This window comes from Nansenia antarctica, assembly GCF_963989245.1.
Source record: "Nansenia antarctica genome assembly, chromosome: 5".
Classification (NCBI taxonomy): domain Eukaryota; kingdom Metazoa; phylum Chordata; class Actinopteri; order Argentiniformes; family Microstomatidae; genus Nansenia; species Nansenia antarctica.
The window spans coordinates 71433535-71450162 of NC_137690.1; the positions used below are offsets into that span (position 1 = coordinate 71433535).

The 16628-nt window shown below is 45.2% G+C and overlaps 1 protein-coding gene across 1 annotated transcript in view; it reads left to right on the plus strand.

Annotated features, from left to right (window-relative positions):
* Nucleotides 1-336: 336 nt before the first annotated feature.
* Nucleotides 337-16628, plus strand: part of LOC308157081 (uncharacterized protein) — a 51047-nt gene continuing 34755 nt past the window's right edge. The window contains exons 1-10 of the mRNA XM_080530559.1: nt 337-440; nt 2360-2422; nt 3068-3238; nt 5637-5786; nt 6906-7031; nt 10039-10197; nt 11426-11602; nt 12494-12616; nt 13913-14026; nt 14988-15294. Of these exons, the coding sequence (XP_080386685.1) occupies nt 2378-2422; nt 3068-3238; nt 5637-5786; nt 6906-7031; nt 10039-10197; nt 11426-11602; nt 12494-12616; nt 13913-14026; nt 14988-15294 (1372 nt within the window). The 5' untranslated portion in view covers nt 337-440; nt 2360-2377. The remainder of the gene's footprint in view (nt 441-2359; nt 2423-3067; nt 3239-5636; nt 5787-6905; nt 7032-10038; nt 10198-11425; nt 11603-12493; nt 12617-13912; nt 14027-14987; nt 15295-16628) is intronic.

Genomic DNA, 16628 nt, shown 5'->3' on the forward strand with positions numbered 1-16628 from the left:
ATCATTGATTGTAAGTCGCTTTGGAATAAGGCGTCTGCTAAATACCAAAAATGTAAATGTAAAAGTAATTTGGATATTAGACTATTATTACAAACCCTTAAAAAAATAGTATACTAAGTATATAAGTATAATTTGTATAATTTATGATTCCTATCATTTGTATAATTTATGGTACTATTTCTAAATACTTAAACAAGTGGGGGCACATTTATTCTGAAGAAATCCTCATTCACAGACACCGGAAGTAGGTGGGCGGAGCTCCACTATCACCGTTCCCGGAACAAGAAGCGTTCTTTCTCGGGCTGTTTGTTGACGCTATGGCCACTGACGGCTGAAGGATACCTTCCATCATCTTCAACGGTCTCTCAACTCAACACATCACCATGTTTCTGTTTCTCCAGAGTGTCTCTCCTTCCACGAAGTGAGGTGTTTCTGAAGCAGTAATAACCCAGGTAAGGAGGAACGCGCTATGCAGTGACAGTGCGAGTTAAAGCAGCTAATGACGCTTAGCTATTCATCTACTAGCTGCTAAAACAGGCTATCAACACATGACACACGAAGGTACAGGAATGCACACGTACACGTTTGACAGATCTAGATCGACCCAGTTATCTGCAAGTTGAATCATTTCACAAAACGTCACATTCATTGTTTTGTGAAAGTCTAAAATCCAGCTATCCAATCTATAAGGCCTAAAAAGGCACCACATCTCAGTTATTAGGTCTAAAAAATGAGGTGCTAGGTCTTAAAAAACGAGATCAGCTTGTCCTGCAAGGAAATCAGCCTGGCCACATCTTTATATTAATTAAAATAAAATGTATTATTGTGTTAGTTAGACAGCCAGTCTGTCGAGGGCGACACACGACTCAGCTAACTCTCGCGTTAGCCTGGGAGCTGGAGAGGAGAGATCCCCAGACAGCTGAGAGACGCAAAGCCACCAACAGACTAGCTAAGGTGATGATGGCGTAGTCCGGAAAAGGTGACTACATATGGAGACATTCAGCTAGGACCTGGTAATCGAATTAACCTCGGAATGCCAGCTCTGTTCTCAGCTGTTCTCAGCTCTGCCACTGTTTCTGTCACGGCCAGTGAAGGAGAGGAATGGGAAAGGGAAGGGTGAGGGCATGGCCTGAGACTGAGAACAGGTTTGCTGCCTGGCAGGCGTGAGAGAGAACTGGGTTGGCCTGATTTTCTTCTATAATGTATATCACCATGTGAGATGGACTTCGCAAGATATGTGCATTCGTCTTCCGGGGTAGCATCAGTGGACTCAGCAAAATGATAAATGGACTGACTTATTTATTATATAGCGCCTTATTCCAAAATGCTTTACAATGGCCTCTCATTCACCCATTCGCACACCAATGGCGGCAAGCTACCAAGAAAGGCGCTGGCCAGCTCGTTGGGAGCAATTGCCCAAGGACACCTCGACACGTGGCCAGCCGGGGGTTCGAACCGCTGATCTGTTGACCTTGTGATCGTTAGACGCCAGCTCTACCTCCTGCGCCACAGCCGCCCCAGAATGACGATGGGCCTCTAATCTTTAAGTATGGTCTCGTCACCTGCTCGACCACTGGGTTGGATTTGATACACTGGCCAGGTTCCGGAGGGTGCGGTTGTATGTGCTTCTGCAACCTGTGACATCTTAGAAAAGCCTTGAAGTCTAAAATCCAGCTATCCAACCTATAAGGCCTAAAAAGACACCAAATCTCAGTTATTAGGTCTAAAAAAGTAGGTGCTAGGTCTTAAAAAACGAGATCAGCTTGTCCTGCAAGGAAATCAGTCTGACCACATCTATTTACGCGGAAATTAATAAAGCTGGAACCAATATTTATTTTATATTAATTATCTTTCAGAGTTTTTTTGGTCTGTATGGCAGTGAAATCCCTAACTTCATCACCTTGAGGATGACAAATAGCTCTTATAGCTCTTAAAACATTTCTCAAATAGCTCAAATAGCTCTTAAATTAGACTTGTTGAAACTCGTAGGAACCCTGTTTCCATCATCACAATGGTGCATTCGGAAGCTGCAGTTACACAGTTCTGACCGGAAACTAAGTCATGTTCGAGCTACACGTACAACGCAGACACGCGCCCGGCACGGTGTGCTGCTGACTCACTTTTTTCCGGGCCAAAAGCGACACCCACCGAGTTACAGAACTTGACTGAAGCTCAAATTTCAGTGAGATACCATTGATCACAGGATCTCAAGAAGTCTGAGTTTTTCTTATAGGCTAGTGCTTTCAGCTCAGGTGAGGCTGTCGCTGTCATGACTGTCACCATGCCAGTGGGTATGTGTGTTTGTTGGAGGTGTGGTAATGATGAACACATCTTCCTCTGTTTTCTGTCTTGTTTTCAGGAATAACTTCTCTTCACCATGCTGAAGTGGTTTTCCAATGAAGAGGGCGCGCCTGGCCAGGATGTAAGTGTGTGTTAGTGTGCTACATTGCGCCTGTTTTTGTGTGTGTAACTTGTGTATGTAGTACGTACATCGGTGTGTGTCCATAGTTTTGAGAACCTTGACTTGGCATGTCACTGCCCTGCTCAGGCTCCCAGCATGGTGGATCTGAGACAGGGAGACATGGCATGGCAAGGCATTAGGGAGAGTGCTGAGCACACAAGCTTTGACAGGGGGAGGGGGAGGGGGGCGGGGGGGGGGGATCATAGCTGCTACTTCCTACAGTCCCATTCACTGCTGGCTGAATCCCCCTTCCCCCACCTCCGCCCCGGTCCGCGGTGGTTAACTCCTCTGCCTCGTCCCCAAACAAATTCATAGCCCCCTCTTCCCTTCTCCCATAGCACACAGCCCCATCACTTAACTCATACCCCACAGCCCATAGCAAAGATCGGTTCTCTTTGTAAACACTCACAGATTATTGTCTCTAACTCTGTCAAATATTTTCCCCTCTCTCTCTCTCTCCCCCTGTCCTGCGTCCGCCATCTCACTGTCTCCCCCTCTCTCACACGTCCACCTCTTTATCCTCTTAACTCTCCCATGACATGCCTACCACCTCTCCCCCCTCTCCCTCCCTCTCTCTCTCTCTCTCTCTCTCCACCCACCACCCAGGCCCCAGGCTCTCCCCAGGGGGCCGGAGGAGGTGGTCCTGGTGCTGACGGCCCGCCGGCCCTGTCGGAGGTGGCGGAGCGGCTGACCCAGACAGAGCAGCTGGTGGCCCAGCTGAAGGAGCTGATCCGGGGGAAAGACACGGAGCTGCACGCCAAGGACCAGCAGCTCAAGGTGAGGCCCCTGGGTCCACTAGAGGGCAGCTTCCTCATATGGTTGCTAAGACTACTGGTGTCAAGTCATGTGATCAAGCCCTAAGGACTCCTCATCATCCTGGATCACATAACGTTAGTCATGTTCCCAAACCCACGATTGAGAAGTACATCTTTCCTAATAAAGTCAGTCAGGAATTTCTGGCCAGGAATAGTATGGTTAACATCGTTGATGTATAGGACAATACTATCCTTGTTAGTTTGTAGCATGTTAGAAAGGTTTAATGGGAAATATCTTTCTGAAACTTTGCGTCATGGTCAACAGCAACAATGGGTAGTTTAAGGCATAGTTTGTCTAAAGCCACAGGAACTGCTGGCTGACAAAGCCGAGGCATTTGTCAGGAAGCAGCGCAATGCAAACACAGTCCAGCGAGTGTGAGGCCCTATGAGGCTGGGCTGGTGGGACTCATGTCTGCTGGTAGTCATTGGCTAATTCTATTAACCAATAGAAATGTGTTCAGCGTATATGAGAAGGGCGGGGAGTCGTTTACATTCGTGTTCATTCATTTACAGGTCAAAGTCCAGCTGGAGGGCTCTGTAAGGTGTACAGCAGGGATTTTCCAGAGCAAAATATATCCAGTGCCCTATAAAGGTTGAGAAAGAGGAAGTGTTTTAGTTGTTGTCGTATTTTAGCTCTGTTTTCCAACAGTTTGGAAAATCAAATCAAACAATTACCTTGAGGTTAAAGTAGGGATTCTCAGCTTTAATTCAATTAGTTCTTTCCTTTAGATTGGTCGGATTGGTTTTATACATAGTAGGGGTGGGCATCGACGATCGATAATTGATCGATAAGGATCTTGGTCGATCACAAAATAAAACATTTGGTCGATCACAAAATAAAACATTTGGTCGATCACAAAAACAAAAAAAAATTTTTTTTTTTTTTTTTTGTGATCGACCAAATGTTTTATTTTGTGATCGACCAAGATCCTTATCGATCAATTATCGATCGTCGATGCCCACCCCTAATACATAGTCCCCCTATTTCAGGGCATCGGAAGTATCGTACAATTGGCTTGACAGGTGTTGATGGTTAGTCAAGTGTGCAGGCATGAGAGAGCTGTCTGTGTCTAGTATGGAGGGTTAGGGTTAGGACTGACAAGGCAAGCTGTTGTCATAAACCACCATAGCTGCTGCGACAGATATGAGTTGTGAAGACATGTGAAGTGCTGCGAAAAGCCACCACAAGGTGACCTCAATTCGGACAATTTCAGACTAGCTTGTCTGTTGACAGCTAACATATTGTAATTATATCCATTTAATCTTATTCAGAAATCAGTTTGTCATGCATTTCTTTCTTCCAACACCACAGATGTTTTAGTTTTATCTCCCCCCGAAAATACAAGTAAATACCAGTATTTCAAACTTGTACGGCCAAGTAAAGTAGCGACCGATGTGGCTAGTCATGCTTCCGGGACACTGCTGCCTCTCGGCCATATGGTCTTTTAGCCATAAATAGCCCCCTTTTGTCATATTCATAGTAATGCGTATCACAGTGTCATGCTGCTGACGTGGTGGACTGTGGTACTGCCTAGGTAGAGACTAGAGAAAGACAGACAGGTCATATCTCTCTGTTCAGGGACTAGAGAAAGACAGACAGGTCTTATATCTCTCTGTTCAGGGACTAAAGAAAGACAGACAGGTCATATCTCTCTGTTCAGTGACTATAGAAAGACAGACAGGTCATATCTCTCTGTTCAGGGACTAAAGAAAGACAGACAGGTCTTATATCTCTGTTCAGGGACTAAAGAAAGACAGACAGGTCTTATATCTCTCTGTTCAGGGACTAGAGAAAGACAGACAGGTCTTATATCTCTATTCAGGGAGTATAGAAAGACAGACAGGTCTTATATCTCTCTGTTCAGGGACGAGAGAAAGACAGACAGGTCATATCTCTCTATTCAGGGAGTATAGAAAGACAGACAGGTCTTATATCTCTCTGTTCAGGGACGAGAGAAAGACAGACAGGTCATATCTCTGTAAGACAGACAGGTCATATCAAGGACCCCAATTGAAATAAGCCAGTGGCTTTCTTGGGTTTTTATCCTGTTAGTTGACCTTGTATGTAATATGTACTTTCATGTACCTACTTCTGCAAATCTTCTAATAAAGTTTTCAATCAATCAATCTCTCTCTGTTCAGGGACTAGAGAAAGACAGACAGGTCTTATATCTCTCTGTTCAGCGACTATAGAAAGACAGACAGGTCATATCTCTCTGTTCAGGGACTATAGAAAGACAGACAGGTCATATCTCTCTTTGTTCATGGAGTAGAGAAAGACAGACAGGTCATATCTCTCTGTTCAGGGACTATAGAAAGACAGACAGGTCATATCTCTCTCTCTGTTCATGGTCCTGCAGGCGGAGGAGGCAGCGTGCAACGCTAAGCTCTCCAAGATGCGTCTCCAGAACAAGGCCAAGGTGACGTCCCTGACCGCCCAGCTGGAGGAGCTGAAGAAACAGCAGGCGCCCCAGAGCGCCGACCCGGACACCCCCACCCACAGCAGGAAGGTAAAACAACCCAGAGACACACACACACACACACACAGACAGATCTTGGGTTATCTAGGCAGGGTTCGTCATTAACGATTGCCCGATTGCCCGGTTTGTTTACTGGGTTTGTTTGCGCGACAGCACATTTTTTTACTTGCCCCGGGCAATTGGGCAACCGTTAATGTCAAACCCATATCTAGGGTCTTTGTATTGGATTGACACAACGTCTTTTTGATTGTTGCACACAAACTGCACTTATTACTTCTAGCGACTTCTAAAATACCACGATTCTGCTTCTCAACCCCTGTCTCCAACACCTTTAACGTTTACATTTTTAGCATTTAGCACTTATGACGCCTTATTCCAACACGACTTACAATCAATACATTTGGCTAAGGAAGTGAATCATCAGTTCACCAGTCGTAGCAGGAGGCGTAATCTAGCTCAGGCCAGGGGCCACTGGCAGTCGACGTGATTTTTTTTTAAAAATGTTTAAATTGTATATATAGACACTAGGGATGCTCCGATCTTGATTTTTGGGGCCGATACCGATCACCGATTTTTTTTTCTCAAGATCAACCGATACCGATACCGATTTTTAAAAAAATACATAACTGTAGGCCTACTGACTGGATAGCCTACATATTTTTTGCTTTTTAGACAAAAGTTTTGATCCATTAGGCACCAAGCAAACGCAGACCCATTTTTATGGCATAGTAAAGGTCTGGCCTATCACCCAGTTAGGGCCTGAAGCCCAAGTCAGTCGATATGGCTGTATAAAAGACATCATAAACGTGGCCTTCATGGTTTACATACTGTTACGTCCTCCTATGTTTTCTGTTCTGTTATCTGTCTTCCCCAGGAAAGAAAAAATAAAAAAATAAAAAAACGGTTTTTGCGATCGGCCATTTTTGCCGATCACCGATCGAGTCATTTGGAGTGAAATCGGCCGATTTAAATCGGTGGCCGATAAATCGGAGCATCCCTAATAGACACTGGAGAGACAGTACAAGGGGGACACTGAAGAGACAGTACAAGGGAGGCATAGTATAGGGGAGAAGCAGGTTTCTCAGCAGACGTAGAGCTGGGGGGTGGTGATGTCTCTGACCCTCCCACGCCCCGTGTGTCCTGTCCCAGGGAGGCGCGGAGGGCGGCGAGCAGGAGCACGCGGCGGCCAGCCGAGGGAAGATCCTCCGCCTCAGGAAGAAGGTGGAGGAGCTGGAGCAGCAGCTGTCCCAGAGGGAGGAGCAGCTGGGCGTCACGGTACACACACACACAGACACACACACACACACACACACACACGTCAGGAGGAGGAGCTGGGCGTCACGGTACACGGCCGCCACGCGCATGGCGTACAACCGTCTTCACAGAGCCGCCACGAACAGCCAGATTATAATAATAATAATAATAATAATAATAATAATAATACATTAGACTTATATAGCGCTTTTCTAGACACTCAAAGACGCTTTACAAACTCAAAAGATCGAGTAGTAATAATAAAAAGAAACAACAAATAAATAGAAGAAAGTATAGGGGCCTAATTAAGGTAGTGCTGGGGACGCGTGGGAAGGGGAGGGGGAGGGGGGGTTAACTGGTGAAGGCGAGCTTGAAGAGGTGGGTTTTGCGGGCCTGTCTAAATGTTGGCAGCCAGGGTGTTGTTTATGAATGGCGTACGATGCTAAATAGGGTTGCGCCGGCTGTGTTTAAACACTGGAGACACCCAGAGAAACTGGGGTCCTTGGGGGTAATCGTGCATGAAAAAGCCCTTTAATGTTATGAGTGAAGGAATAAGCTAGTCAGGAACTTAATAGCATAGCAGTAAATCATCCACTGTTGATAGGTGAGGGGGAAGAAAGAAAAAGAAAAGTGGCGTACGCCTTCTTTTGTGCGTACGTAACCCACCTCCCTTTCTCAATCTAACTCTCCCTCTCTCAATCTAATCCTCCCTCCCTCAATCTAAACCTCCCTTTCTCAATCTAACCCCTCCCTGTGTTTAAACACTTATGAGAGACTGGGGTCCTTGGGGGTAATCGTGCATGAAAAAGCCCTTTACTGTTATGAGTGAAGAAATAAACTAGTCAGGAACATAACAGCATAGCAGTAAATCATCCACTATTGATGGATGAGGGGGAAGAGACCTGTTACAGGTGGCTGACTCCAAGGCCTCTCTACTCAATTATAGAATATAAAGATAAAACACTGAAGAATAGATCAATAGACAATAAAATTTGATTTGATTTGATTTGAATAGATGATCAGTCATACATAAGACATACATTTATTCCCAGTCATGGTCATGATCGAACAAACTCATGCAAGTGGTCACATGACCGACTTACACGACTGAACATTACGTTATATCTGACTCCAAAAGACATTTCATGATTAATAATGATTTGACAACGCTTTGCTCATCCCTGTGTGACAATCGATCATATCGGATCCTGTATTCCATCAAGAAGAATACCCAAAATGCTATTTCACCATCATGCCCTCAGGTTGAGATAAATCGTCTTGAGGAGTTTACACTCAGGCCAATAGCTGAAGCTGAAGACTCTCTCTACATCTCATTAACAACGCATGTGAACATTAGACATTGATGGTCAACTCTGTGATAACCTGGTCACGATTATGCTGTGCTGTTTTAACAGAAAATGAGCATGGAGTATCAACAAAATAACCAATGTAACAGTTTCAAAGCAACAGAGGACTGGAAGTTCTAACCATGCGTTAAGGCGCGTCAAGGACACTCAGGAGAATGGTGCCGGGCCTAACCCAAAACCCCCAGAATAACGCTGACCTCCTCCTTAAATATCATTCCCAACAAATGCCAAGGTGTGAGATACATTACAATCACAAATAGATAGATAGATAGAGATCTTTATTTAGTCAGGACAGTGCACATTAATGAACAGTCACTTATACAAAGTATGGTGACAGTAAATATGCAGAATTTCGCTGTGAGCTAATTTGCGTCCGTAGTCCTCATGACATAAAATCGTACAATAGATTAAAAGAACGAAACAACAACAAGAATAATGGACAACATCACAACAAAATACAATAGGACATAAAACAATGAGTATGTGACCATACATAGGGACATACATTGATGCAGTAGAAAATAAAGTGCACAGGTTAAAAGTGCAAAATAAGACAGGAAATAAGGTAGTGCAATGGTACTGAGGGAAAGGTAGCTGGACAGACTGTAGTGCAACAAGGGGATGCCCAGAGAGAGTTATGGGTGGTTATGGTTACAGTATTTGAATGGCCAGGGTGTGATGGCCAGTGTGTGATTTCCTCAGCCACATTACAATCGCAGAGTAACTGTGTTACAGTGTGACTTCTTCAGGATGCCCGCCAGGCACATTCAAACTGCAAATAGTTGAATCAATATCTATTAAACACATTGAAATCGAGACTGACACCCAAAATCCCTCTACACAATATCAAAGACCAGTGTTCCACTTTGTTTTACTGATGAAAGTAGGTACACAACTTTGGCAAATAGATGGTAACAACACAATGACAACCTTTTCACATAAAGGAGAGTACTATGTGTTCCTGACTAGCAAGAAGCCAAGAGAACAACAACAATAACAAGAGAAGAAGAAAATTGCCTCCTTGCAAGAATGTGAGGAATGAGTAACGGCTAACCGTTAGCTTTCCAGCACAGTACCCTGAGGCCACGTTCTGCATTCTTGTCTACACTGGAAATTCGCAGACAATTCAGAATGGCCTCTCATTTCCTCAAGCGTGGGGTTGTTCAATGTCAGACGGCTCGGTGTGTCGCTGACAAAGGTGGAGTTATCCCATATCAGTAGCTCTTAAGTGCTCTGTGAACTGCTGAGTGTGGTTCTTCGTGCTTCAAGTTACTCGGCATCAGCTCTTGTGTGAGTTTGTATGGTTCGACTTGTGTTCTCGGTTGTCTGTGTTAGGACACCTGTTGGATACTCACATCTTCTTATGTATGCGTGTGTGACTGATCATCTCAGTGTGTGTGTGTGTGTGTGCGTACGCCTTCGTACAGCATGGCATGGGTCCTGACCATCACTATCCCCCAAAGCTGCCTTTTTGATTGTTGTTGTTGTTGTTTTGTTGTTGTTGTTGTTGTTGTTGCTTATTGTCCTGCTTCTCGTCTTCTTTTCTTTTCTGTACAGTGTCCTTGAGTTTGAGAAAGGCGCTTTTAAATAAACATGTATTTGTATAATGTTGTTATTATTATTATGATTGTGTATATAAACGCTTGCGTCTCCTGAATCAGACCCGGGAGCTGGAGGCTCAGCGGCGGCGGGGCGAGGACATGGACGCCATGTTGGTGGAGAAGGACAGGAAGCTGGCGGAGAAAGAGGCCTACATCGTCCACCTGCAGACGGCCGTGTCAGGAGAGCACCCCGCCACACCTGCACAGGAGCAACAAGTGGTAAAGCTGTTTGTGCTTTAGTACGACTCTATTACTCCCCCTGGTGGTGAACAGGAGGACACAAGGAGACTTGGTTTAGGGTAGATGCTAAGAAGTGGGATCCTTGGGATAACCTACCTTAAACCCCCAACCCTTTCTCTAACTCTAACTCTAACTTCAACGTGGTGTCATCAGAGTTGGGTTGTCCCAAGCATCCTTGTTTTAGGTATCAGGGTTCCAGACCAAGCGGTCTTACACTGTGTCCCAAATAGCTTGTTAGATGCAGTGACGTTGGCAGTAATGAATGAATGAAGGAATGAATGAATCGTTTAATGACCACACAACCAAGGTTGGTGGAATTTGTTGTGGGTACAGATGGAAAAACCTCAAATACAGCAGTGTCAAATACATCAAACATACACACCTTACACATAATAATTTTAATTAATTTTGCCATTTAGCAGACGCTTTTATCCAAAGCGACTTACAATTACGAATTACAGGGACATTCCCCCTGGAGTAACTGAGGGCTAAGTGCCTTACCCAAGGGCACACTAGTAGTGGTGTGGCTTCAGGCGGGATTTGAACTCACAACCTTCCGATCCCAAGTCCAACTCACTATCCACTAGACCACCACTACCCCCAACACATGACTATCACAATGGACAATGTACACACATAACCACAAGACAAAATCGTAGTCAATATTTACAACAGTTGTAAGTGCAGTACATGTGGCAGGGTTAGTGCAGTGAGTCAGGTGTTGAGAGTCCTTACAGCAGAGATGAACCCTGCTAATAATGAACCCGCTCGTCCTTCGTGTGAGGTTTGACCTTCATGCCCTCTGTTTGACACAGGGTATCCGCGGTGTCTTGAAAAGTATTAAAAGGGAAAATCAAGACCTTTAATAAGTATTAAAAGGTCTTATCATGATTTTATGAGGTCTTGAATTTTGTTGGTATTTTTCTGAATTAGATTCTGTCCAAAGAGTTTGAGTCCTAAAAACTTTTAGTAAAAGTCTGTGAATTTATTAGTTTTTATTAAAAAACAAAGATGAGCCGGAAACTGTTGTATGATAGTCGTCTAGTCTATTGCAAACTAAAACTGTTGAGTTAAAGGTGTCACTGATGTAAACGGTTACAGCTCGAAGTGGTGGTGAGGTCTGGAAAAATATTGACAAGGTCTTTAAAAAGTCTTAGAAAGGTATTGAAAGGAACCTCAAGATTCCTGTATATACCCTGTTTGACAGTGTGCGGTGGAGAGCGGGTCCCTCCAGGACCTCCAGACGCTGGTGCAGAACCTCACCAGGAAGGTGGGCGAGGGGGAGGAGCGTTACAGCCTGCTGCAGGAACAGACCGGGAGCCTCCAAGAGCTGCTGGTGACCAACACCAAGTACGAGGAGAAGGAGAACATGTACAAGCAGAACGTACGTACGTCCAGACCTCTCACAGGGCTCCTCCACGGGTCCTTGAAATCCTTGAAAGTTTGTGAATTTGAGAAAAAGAAATCAAGGTCTTAAAAGTTTTTGGAAATAGACTTGGGTCATTGAAAGTGCTTGAATTCCCATCTCTCTCTCTCTCTCTCTCTCTCTCTCTCTCTCTCTCTCTCTCTCTCTCTCTCTTTGAATATATATGTTAAAAAATGTTTTACATAGCTCCTCCTCTCTGTATTGCTTAACTTTACACATATTTCACAATATATTGTTTTGCTGTGCTGTGGTAGGGAAGGCAAGAGACCATCTAATGTTCACACATTCAAGCCTCTCTTTTTAATTGTTGTCTGTGAGCGGATAGTTCCTATTATATACATTCTCGTCTAGATTTGTCTCAAACTATGCCGTGTTGGGTCCTTGAATTTGAGGGAATTGAGTCTTGAAAGCCCTTGAAAGGTGCTTGAATTTGATGTTTCAGAAGGTGTGGGAACCCTGCTCTCAGTGGTAAATGGACTGCAGTTATATAGCGCCTTTTTTGCTGCTCCAAAGCTGCTCCAAAGCGCTTTACAACGGCCTCTCATTCACACACACATTCACACACCAATGGCATGCAAGACTCAACCCGCTCACTGGGAGCAATTTTTGGGGTTCAGTGTCTTGCCCAAGGACACTTCGACATGTGGCCAGCCGGGGCTCGAACCGCTGATCTGCCAACCTTGTGATCATTAGACGGCGGCTCTACCTCCTGCGCCACAGCCGCCCCCATACCGTTGACCGCCAGGCTTCTTCTGGGTTGTTCTGTTTTTATTAGACTGTGTTTGAAATGAGAAGATGTTGTAGGTGACTCACTCCTCTGTTCTCTGTGTATTTGGATGATGTTTTCAGATCCAGACATTCAAAGACATCATCCTGCAGAAAGACAACGTGCTGACGGAGGTGAACCAGAGGCATGAGCAGGAGCTCTTCAAGCTGGCGGCCAAGTCTGACGCCAGCGCTGACCTGGAACAGGTACGAACTCAGGGGATCCGCCGTGTCTTGAAAAGTATTAAACGTTGATAAATCAATTTTGGGAAAATCAAGACCCTTAATAAGTATTAAAAAGTCTTATCACGATCACTGCAAACTAAAACTAAAACTAAAACTGTTGAGTTAAAGGTGTCACTGATGTAAACGGTTACAGCTCGAAGTGGCGGTGAGGTCTGGAACAATATTGACAAGGTCTTTAAAAAGTCTTAGAAAAGTATTGAAATTAACCTCAAGTCAAGATTCCTGTATATACCCTGTAACTTGGACCATGGCGTTTCTACACCGTGTTCCCCGTCTTAGTGACGGTTTAGAATGCGTTGTTGTTGTTGTTGGTGGTGGTGGTGGTGTGGTTACTCTGAAGATACAGTGCCCCTGCTTAAGTCGTAGTGAAGCATTTTTTCTCCATCTTTTTGGTTCTACCTTCCAAAAGTTTGGATTTAAGAATGTACAATTTTATTTGACATATTGGTTTTACACCATTTAGAAATGACAACTATTTCAGGGCACCAAAAGTAATGGGACAATTCACTTGTTGACAGGTGTTTCTGGTAAGTCAGGTGTGTTCTGTCACATTTGTGCAGGTATAAAGAGAGCTGTCAATGTCTAGTGTTGATTCTAGGTGTTGGTTGTGTTTGCCTTTGGCGTCTACCATTGGTGTCTGTCAACATAAGGACCAAAGAGGTGTCAATGAATGACAAGGAAGCCTTTATTCGGCTGAAAGAAATTCTGAACACTGTCAGAAACGTAGCCAAAACCTTGGACTTGCCACAATCATCAGTTTGGAACATAATTTAATGAAGCCTTATGGAACCAGAAGCCGTGGTATATCGTGGATATCGGCACAGCTAGCGGGGTGGTTAGGCACGAGTTCCATAACGCTTTTTTACAGCGGTTACCACATTTATCTATCAATATTTCACAAAAGAAAGACAAGACAAACTTTTAATTAATGTATTTTAATGGAACTATAATTTATTGTAAGTGTATTCATCCGCTGAACAGTTGTTTACCAGACGAAGATACCCATCGTCTGATGAGGTCAAGGGGTTGTAGACTTCAGGCAGTTATTGCATGCAAAGAAATGTCAACCAGATACTAAACATAAGTGCTTCATTTGGACATGAATCTGTCCCATTACTTATGGTGCCCTGAAGTAGGGGGACTATGTATAAAAGAGTTGTAATCTAAATGGTGAAACTAATATGTACACAAATACCATCAAATAAAACTATATATATATCTGCAATGCACCATGGGTAATGTCGGTGTGCTCTCCAGCTCCTGAAGGCTCTGAAACAAAAGCTGCATGAGAAGGAGGAGGTACTGCTGGGTAAAACCCAGGTGATTGACGTCCTCCAGGGAGAGTTGGATGGCAGAGACCAGCAGATAAAGGTGAGAGAGACTACCGATTGCCTCAGCTACAGACCAGGGGCCTCATTTATAAAGATTTGCATAGAACTAGCGTAAAAAGCTTGCGTACGTTCGAATTTATAAAACGGTGCGCACGCAAAAAGTGGCGTATGCCTTCTTTTGTGCGTACGTAACCCCCCTCCCTCTCAATCTAAACCTCCCTTTCTCAATCTAACTCTCCCTCTCTCAATTTAATCCTCCCTCTCTCAATCTAAACCTCCCTTTCTCAATGTAATCCTCCCTCTGAATCTAACCCCACCTCCCTCTCTCAATCTAAACCTCCCTTTCTCAATCTTAACTCTCCCTCTCTCAATCTAATCCTCCCTCTGAATCTAACCCCCCTCCCTTTCTGAATCTAACCCCTGCCTCCCTTTCTCAACCCAACCCTCCCTCTCCATCTCACCTCCCTCCCTCCTCTCCTCCCTCTCTCACCTCCCTCCCTCCCTCCTCTCTTCCCTCTCTCTCACCTCCCTCTCTCAACCTAACCCTCCCTCTCCATCTCACCTACCTCCCTCCTCTCCTCCCTCTCTATCTCACCTCCCTCCCTCCTCTCCTCCCTCTCTCACCTCCCTCCCTCCCTCCTCTCTTCCCTCTCTATCTCACCTCCCTCCCTCCCTCCTCTCCTCCCTCTCTATCTCACCTCCCTCTCTCAAACTAACCCTCCCTCTCTATCTCACCTCCTTCTCTCAATCTAACCCTCCCTCTCTATCTCACCTCCCTCTCTCAACCTAACCCTCTCTCAATCTAACCCTCCCTCTCTATCTCACCTCCCTCTCTCAACCTAACCCTCCCTCTCTATCTCACCTCCCTCCCTCCTCTCCTCCCTCTCTCAACCTAACCCTCCCTCTCTATCTCAACCTAATCCTCCATCTCACCTCCCTCCCTCCCTCCTCACCTCCCTCCCTCCTCACCTCTCCTCTCTCCTCTCCTCCCTCCTCTGCAGGACCTGGCGGAGCGCATGCGGCGGCTGCAGGTGGAGCGGGAGAGCCTGCAGTCCAAGCTGGAGGCGGAGAAGCACGTGATGCGGGCGCAGCTGCGGGACCTGATGGAGAAGCACCAAGGGGAGCTGCGCCGCGCCGCAGACAAGCACCAGGCCGAGCTGGCGGAGCGGCAGCAGCAGCTGGAGGAGCTGAGGGACTCCAGCGCCTCCTCCGTCCCTCCCTCGGGACAAGCGGACGCCGCGCAGGAGGGAAGCGGAGGAGACGCGGCCACAGATTCAGCCACGGCCAAGAGGATCAAAGCACTGGAAGGTAGGTCGCCGCTTGCCGCTTTTCAGCGGGACGCCTACTGTTGTGGCAGTGATTTTTAGGTTTCGTTGCATACTTGAGATGAATCGTTAAGGTCTCGTTCACTCGGAAATGTGTTTAGAATTAGATGAGGAAATGATAGTATGTAGTAGTAGTAATAATTATAATAATAATAATTATTATTATTATTAAAACTAATAATAGTGAGTTAGGAGCACAGTTTCAGTACTGCGTTTGGATCTGGAGCCAGACTGAAATGTCTCGTAGAGGTTGTTGGAGTCCGGGTAGGCAACAAAAAAATCCAATATTTTGGACGGAAGAGGGAGGTCTGAGATGGGTCTATAGTTATTGTGGCTGTCCTGGTCCAGACCTGCTTTACAGCGGAGGGAACCAGCATTACCAGTTGAGAGCGAGGAGTTGACAGCTCTGATGATGAGCGAACTGAGTGTACGGGGGCAGGCTTTTATCTGAATGGAATTAGGTTCAGGGAACAGATTGAGGTCTTCATGCCCGCAACCACCTTTGCAAGGTCAGAGGAGAAGGAGCTGTTTGTGAGAGAGATGTCTGAGTCTAGGCCATGGCACCGTCAGTGTATCACACAGGGTTCCCACGGGTCCTTGAAGTCCTTGACAGTTTGTGAATTTGAGAAGAAGAAAAAAATCAAGGTCTTAAAAGTTTTTGAAAATAGACATGGGTCATTGAAAGTGCTTGAATTCTCCTCTCTCTCTCTCTCTCTCTCTCTCTCTCTCTCTCTCTCTCTCTCTCTCTCTCTCTCTCTCTCTCTCTCTCTCTCTCTCTCTCTCTCTCTCTTTCTCTCTCTCTAAAAAATAATATATATATTAAAAAATGTTTTTCTTAGCTCGTCAACTAGTAAATAAGTCTCTGTATTGCTTAACTTTACACCAGTAACGTGCAGTGAGGTCATTGGCTGGGTAGGCAGTGAGCTATTTAAAAAAAACATGCGAGTAACGCAGCAGCCAGACTTTAAATGGCATAGCGCATACTATAAAGACAATCAAATAGCCCTTATATCTTTTAACGCAGGCTCAAAACTCACTTCTTCAAGAAGTAGGCCTACTACTATAGGCTATTATACTACTATACTATATATACTATATACTATACTACTACTATAGGCTATTCGGTCGTCTGAATGAGACAGACGACGAGGGAGAGAGAGCGAGAGAGAGCGAGAAGACAGGCAGCGCTGTCCGGGAATGAGTTTGGTGTCAGCGCACCACAACCACCATCACATTATAACATGCACAAAGCCAATGGGAGGGGGGCACTTACTTTATTTGTAAATGAAGTCCATCCGTCTATCCTTCTGGACGAAG